This window comes from Montipora foliosa, chromosome 11 (assembly GCF_036669935.1).
Source record: "Montipora foliosa isolate CH-2021 chromosome 11, ASM3666993v2, whole genome shotgun sequence".
Taxonomy (NCBI): domain Eukaryota; kingdom Metazoa; phylum Cnidaria; class Anthozoa; order Scleractinia; family Acroporidae; genus Montipora; species Montipora foliosa.
The window spans coordinates 46,017,447-46,024,946 of NC_090879.1; the positions used below are offsets into that span (position 1 = coordinate 46,017,447).

Below are 7,500 nucleotides of genomic sequence, written 5' to 3' on the forward strand. Positions count from 1 at the left end.
GGAACTTTTAAACGAGAAACATGTGCGAGAAAAGAATGAAAAAGAGGCAGTGGAAAGGTCTTTCAAACATGCTGTAACTATAAAAGAACAAGAACTCGAGGAACTGCGACAAAAATTGGAAAAAACGAACACTGATCAAAAATTTGAAATAGATAGGCGCGATAAAATTTGGCGGGAAGCTATAAAAGCAAAAGATGATCTTGTTATTGATGTGAAGAGATCCATTGAGGAAAGATTTGGGTGGAAAGATGCTGAAATTAATAAACTCCAAAAACTGCTGGAGGAAACGACTGCTGAATATCGTTCCGTGAAGAAATCACTAGAGAAAAGCCTGGCTTCAAAAATGGAGAACATCTTGCAATTGGAGAGTAATTTAAGAAGGAAAAACGAGATGCTGACGACCGCTGAAAAAGAAATCGAAGACCTACAGGGTCGACTGCACCAACTAGAAGATAATTGTGCTGCCGAAATCAAAAACATTCTACAGTCAACAGAAAACGGATTTAAACAGCGAGAAGACGTTGCGGAAAAGCTGAAAAAGATCATTCAAGAAAACGCTTTTAAGTACAGCCAGAATCTTCAAATTAAACACGAAAAGATTTCCGCCTTAGAGAAGGAACTGGAAAACTCAACTAAAGATGCTGAAGATTTGAGAGTAAATTTGGCCTCCTTCATCCAAGAATCTGGCGAGAATGAAGCCAAACTTAACCGCGACTTGGGAATTGTACAGGATGAGTGCAGAGCGCTTGAAAACAACATGTTCGAAGTTAAAAAAGATTTAGATAATCGAAGAAAAGAATTGGAGAAGATGGAAGGAAATATGGCCAAAGCCGCAGCAGACTTTGAAAAAAAGCAGAGGTCGAAGGAAGAGGAAATAGAAAAGTGTGAGGTACTTTTGAGAAATGAGCGAACCAAAGTCCAGGAATTTCAGGAGAAATTGTCGTACCAAAACGTCGAACTCGAGCAGAAGGAGCAAAATCTCAGTGAATTGACAGAGAAGCTTGAGGAATCTGAAAGAAAGCTTACAGAAATACACAACGAATTTTCAAGTCTACGAGAAAATTTTCAGGAAATTCAAGGAATGCTTGAATCAGCGGAGTATGAAAGAGTTTGTGTAATGGAAGAAAAAGAAAGGTTACTTCAAGATATAGAGAAACAGAAGCAAACTGCCGATGAGAAAGATGGAAGAGTTGCAGTTTTGCTGCACAAGATCAAGATCCTGAAAAAGAACGATTTCGAAACGGCCAAGAAACAAGAAATGCTTGAAGAAAATGTGGCTACATTGCAAATGAAGTTAAATGAAAAAGATACAGAAATAATTAATTTGAAGAGGGACTACGAAAGCAAAAAGGCCGAATCTGAGGAACGTTCTTTGCTTCTGGAAGAAATTAGACTCAATCAGGTTCAGCTTGATAAGATGGTTACAGAACTACAAGAGACTGTAAGTGTGCAAAGAAAAGAGATTGAAGGAGCTTTAAAGAGAGAAGGAGACCTGAAAGGTGCTGTTCAAGATCTTATAGCAAGTCTTAAAGAGAAAGAATTGAATGTTAGGGCTCTTGTCTCAAAGCTTGAAGATGCAAAGTCCCAGAATGACGAGCTTCACTCTGAATACGAAAATCTCAAAACATCGTGGGTGGAAGAGTCACGTCAATTAAATGAAAAAATAGATCATTTACACAACGAACTAGACAAGCAAGAAGATATTCTTCTCATGGCAAACAAAGAAAAGGAAAGCTTGTTGAGTGAGCTGGGAATGGCGAGGCAAGCCGAAGAAAATACTAAAACTAATATGAACGCCCTTGTTAAAGATTTGGAAAACGAAAATGCAATCTTCCAAAGAAAACGTTCTTCTCTAGATAAAGAATTAGAGCAGAGGTCTGCTCAGATTGTAGATCTCAACTCCGCTCTTAAATCCGCTGAAGTATCAAAAGAGTTTTTAATGAAGGAAGTCGAAAGCCTGAGAATCTCTGTGTTGGAGAAGGATGAAAGCTTGCGTGGAGCTGGAAAATCACTGGTAGCTGCAGAAAAGGAAAACAATCGTTTACATTACGCGACTGAAGGTTTGGAGAACAATTTAGCTCGCGCGGTGGACGAGAGAGATAATCTTCTGAAAACTTTTGAAGAGTTTAGAAACTCTGCTTCCAACATGAAACAGAAATTGGAAAATGTGTTGTCTGGAAAGGAGAAAACTCTGAATAGTGCAGAAAACGTAATCTGCCGACTAAAACAAGACAATGAAGCGCTCAAATCGCAACTTAGCAGATGTCAAAGAAAACTGGATGCTGACAAGAAGTGTGTAGTGGATCTGTTAAAGAAGGAAAGAGAGATGTGTGCAGAAATCGAGTCGCTAAGCAAAGATAAATCGATTTTGGAGGCTGCCCTGAAAGATATGGATATGTATCCAGTGAAGTTAAGGACCACTCAAGGTGAAAGAGGCATTCATTGCCATATTTATATTTAAATCCAATGCACGTAGTGAAATTTGTCATGATATGATTGTAGCTTAGCATTTCTGCACCATCAAGAGAAATGAGGGGACAGAGAGGGAGGCTCAAGGCGTTGGCCGGGATATGTTATGTCCACGAAAGTTATTTTTAGACGAGCGGAAGTCTTTGTTATAGCGGAAGTCTGTCTTCTGAGACGTCCGCATGCAGTCTTGCCTCGCTCTCAGGTTCTTAGTGAAAAGAGAAAATGATGGCGCGCGTGGAAGGCTGATGAATATATTTGTTCTTTCAAACATCGGACCGAGGTTGACCTGCATGCGAACGTCTCGGAAGACTTCCGCTCGTCTAAAAATAACTTTCGTGGACATGACATATCTCAAGGGCTGGACCGGGAGCCTCCTTCTCTGTCCTCTCATTTTCTCTTGGATTTAGATAGTGGACCTGTTGTATAATTCAAGCCCTCGACCTCCTACTCGGTAGTCCGGTGCTGCAACAGGTGAGCTAGCCCACGGCTGTCTAATGAGTGGAGGACGTGTTTTGCTTTTCCGTACCTAAGCACTTTCGAAAAATGTGCATTAAACCTAAAGAGAGTTTCAATATATCGAATCGACTATTTGAAATGCTGGCGTTCGATAAGGGATAAAAGCTTGTTGTTTTCTCTGTGGTCTGGTTCATCGGCGCTTCCTGAACCATTGCCGAATGCCATGTTGGTATCATCTGAAAAACTCTGCTGTTACATTTTCAGAATAGTGTTATTCCCACTGTATGTACCACTGAGCGCTAAAGGACCTGTAATTTGAATTAAAACGTCTTATTCTGATAGGGTCTCTACTTAAGACGAAAGATTCCTTAAAGACAACGAAATGGCAATTGAAAGGTCAGATAGAGGAAAAGAACACTCTGACAAAAGAGGTCCGAGATTTGCAGTCCGTCAACGCTAAGGTATCTTTCCAGTCAGTAAAAAATATGTCTTATTAGGTGTCTTTGTGACTGTGCATGCCATTATGGACCTAGAAAATCTGATGAGAAAGTGCGCGGGATTTTAGAAAGAAACGTGCGTTCTCTATTTTCGCAAATCCCATAATACAGTTTATTTTAGGGGTTATTTGCATTAACGCAATGGCTATCCAGTTCACTGAAGCATAATACAGTCCCAAGAGTAATTAACTTTCATTATTTTTATGTAAAAAAAAACTCAAAAAGGACTGCGTTATGGGATTGGGAAAATAGTCTATGGAATAGAGCGTGCGTCAAAATAGTACAAAACCATGAACTGCGCAAACTTGCATGTAGTACTAGTCAATACAGCGTGCTCACTTTATTGCCTTTTTTTATGCCGCCCAAATTTGCAGTTCAGTCCGAGAATTGTACAGAACGGTCCGCACGACTAAATTTTTAGCAATTTTTGGCCAGATGACGCGTGGTTTCCGTTTTCCCTTGGCAAGCACTCCCAACCTACTTAAACTACGCATAAAGCGTATAAATTTTGTGTTTAGTGAGCATTTTTGCCTTTTTGTTTGTTTTTTTTTTTCAGTCAATATATTGAATTTAAACAAGTTTTCAGGAAGCAGCTCTCACAACAGCTGTCGTGATTGGTTCGAAAAACAATAGGTAGCTACGAGAACGCCACTTACAATAGGTTTAAGGTCCCTCATAAGCACGGAAAGGTGACGGTTAAAAGGAATGACCTGACAGGACCTTCTTCCGGTCAGCAGTCGCTGCAAGTGACAACATGGTCTCTTGGGTTTGGTGCACCGTGGGCTCAAGAAGGTACTTTTGAGTCATCCATTTTAGCCAAAACCGCACGGAAAATATACAGTCAAAACAATGGAATCTCGTCCTAAACACAATAGGCCTTTTTCGATATATTAAAATTCAGCTTGAAAAAGAGCTTTAGAGGACAAAGACAAAGGAAAGTGGATGATATGCAAGTTTTTTTCCAGATTCATTCCAACGTGTTTCTGTTGTTTTTGTCCTCACTGCCTCACTATCAAGCTGAATATTTGATATTTCAAAAATGGCCTATAGAGATGCATCTTATATCATTCCAACGAAATTAGAGGTTGTAAAGAGGTGAGGGATACTGGTTTTCAGTGTCCAAGTAGCTTGTATTAGCTTAAAACAGTGACACTTAGATAGAGTTGATTAATTGGTATAGATCATTTTCACTTCAGCTGAAGAGCAAACTTGATGTTGAAACTACAGCGAAACAAGCTGAGCTGGAATTAGTCAAGTAAGAATCCCAATAGCTTACATTGGTATTCACTTGTATCGTGTCCGGTGCTACAGCGATGTCCAATTTGGAATATAGTTTTCCCTCAGAATGAGAAGAAAAGAGCTTCTTGCACTCGCAAATACCAATTAAACTGGAGGTTTTCCAGATGCTCAAATTGTCCATTGCTTGCTTAAATTGTTTGTACGTTTGCGTTTGTGTTACCTCAAGTCCTTAACACCCCTCGTATGAACGCGCGTTCATATCGTGATTTATGGGCACAAATGATGTTGTACGAGCTATGAGCGCGAGGATTTTCAAAACATCACGATTGACCATAAATCACGAAATGCGAGTTCATAAGATTTTTTTATTATATACTCAATAAAATTATTCCATCGCTCTGTTTCCATAGCGACTGATAATTTCTATTGCACTCTATAGAGCGTTTTCACATGACGTCACGGCAGCAATGTTGGTGTTCCAAAACAAAGAAACGGCGGCCATGTTGGTGTTCCAAACTAATGCTCTGGGAATTGAACTCTATTGCATGCAAATGGTTTCTTTTGTTTCATCAAATTTGCATTTATTTTTGTTACGTGAGTGAAAGCGCTCTATAACCTATTTATGCATTCGTCATTGAGCAATCAGAAACGCGATACTCTGTTATGTTGAGTATATAATAACAATTGTTTATAGCTATCTGCGCATCGATGCTGCAGACTGTTCCCGGCCGAAATTGTGTCTGGTACAGGCTGGCTAAGGGAATGTCCTACAAGTGAGCTAAACGGTAAAGCCTTTTAAGAACTTCATCATTGTGTCATCTGGTGGTTTTAGACAGTTGGAATCTTTAATTTTAAAAGCCATGGAATGTGAATAATAGCGGAATGCCGATCAGCGATTTAGATTTCTCAAAGAAATCCTTTGCTTTTACGGAGATTCACGTTAAAATCGTCAAACACCCGCTAAAATGCTATTTTAAACATATCTTTATTATTCTTGTTGCTTCAAAACGCCAAACATACAGTTTTAAATCATCACTCTACGTATTCTTATTCCGGAATAGGGTCAATCGAACGCACCCTTAGGCTGCGTAGGATGCGTTTGATTGACCGTATTCCGGGATAGGAATACATGGAATAAAAGTTTGAAATCCTTCGTTTTTACGGAGATTCACATTAAAATTGTCAAACAACTGTTAAATTGCTATTTTAAACATATCTTTATTATCCTTGTTGCTTCAAAATGTCAGATATAACGTTTTAAATTATCACTCCACGTATTCGTATTACGGAATAGGGTCAATCGAACGCACCCTAAGCCATACATGCTAATCAAAAAACTTAAGAAATAACTAAAACTCATACGTGCTAAACAAACAACTTCAGATATTACTAAACCTGATGCTAGCTCATAAAACGTCCTAAACGTTGTATTCCTAGAGAAACATTAATTAATTAATTAATTTATTTATTTATTTATTTAAAAAACTTGCACTAATATATTGCCTGATAATTTAATCTATAAATGAGGCAGCTTCCTAGCACGTTAAAACTTTAAACGAGCGGGCGATATGCAAAGAGCTTGTAAGTACAGATTTCTGCATCTGTGCTACGACTGATCTATATCTATCTCCAAGTGTTGGTTAGGTCTAAGGAGTATCCTCCAAGGACCTCAATGATGATGCTATGGTGCATCACTTGGTAGTCAGGATATCTTTACTGTAATTCTCAGCGGAGTGGACTTTACTTGTTGGTTTTCTCCGTAGCCTTCTCCTCTCTATTTTCTACCCAAGGGCAGCTCATTTCCAACAGCTTAACTTCCTTTCTCTTCTTGTCGATGATAGTTGCATCGATTCTGTTTGCCTTGACGTGTGTGGTATTCGCATTAAAGGGGACGTCCCAATATGCCACTGCCAGATCATTTTCGTACTTCGGCTTTGGTTGAGCTTGGGAGTACCAAGGAGCTATAGTCGAGACGAGGTCCAGGGATCTTAGCATCTCAAAGAACAAGAGTTTGAGGACCTTATTGTGCCTCGCCAGATACTGTGATTGAACGATTGCACTGCACCCTGCTATTATATTATTATTATTATTATTATTATTATTATTATTATTATTATTATTATTATTATTATTATTATTATTATTATTGCGATGTAACATCACAGGCCTAAAAGGTGCTCCTGGCCTGGTCAATTGTTTCTCTTGAGAGCGAGTAACAACAAGTTCCTAAAGTTCCCAAAAGGGGTCCTCTCCTGATTCCCTAAAGGGACAAAACGTTCGTTAGGAGTCTAGCCGTTCCCAAAAGAGAGCAGTTTTCTGGATCACTTTAAGTCTGATTGTGGTGCCAAGCTTTTCGATGTGTTTTTCAAACTTATCAGATACAGCCGCTAATGCTCCGATCACAACTGGCACTGCAGTTACTTTCTTCAGCTTCCATCTTTCTTCAGCTTCCATAACTTTCTTATTTCTTCCCTAAGAAGTTGGTACTTCTCTATTTTCTCCAGTTCTTTGTCTTTTACTCGCGCATCCCCTGGAATGGCGACGTCAATGATCATGGCCTCCTTTGCTTGCTTATTAACAAAGACAATGTCCGGTCTTCGAGCTTCAACTATCCTGTCACACTGTACATTAAAATCCCACAGAACTTTGAAACCTTCGTTTTCCAACATTCGCTCTGGGGTGTGTTTGTACCACTTATCGGTCTGCTCAAGTTCTACCTTTCCGCACAGTTGCACTCACTTGCTAGATGGTTTACACTTTATCCTCTCTGTCCACACATCCTACACATAGGAGATTCTACATAGTACATTCTTGTCTATGTGGAACTTGATATAATTAA

The 7,500-nt window shown here is 39.3% G+C and overlaps 1 protein-coding gene across 1 annotated transcript in view; it reads left to right on the top strand.

Annotated features, from left to right (window-relative positions):
• Positions 1-2,461, top strand: part of LOC137977215 (interaptin-like) — a 4,044-nt gene extending 1,583 nt beyond the window's left edge. The window contains exon 1 of the mRNA XM_068824477.1: positions 1-2,461. This exon is cut by the window's left edge and continues 1,583 nt beyond it. Coding sequence (XP_068680578.1) covers positions 1-2,461 — 2,461 coding nt within the window.
• Positions 2,462-7,500: the final 5,039 nt, after the last annotated feature.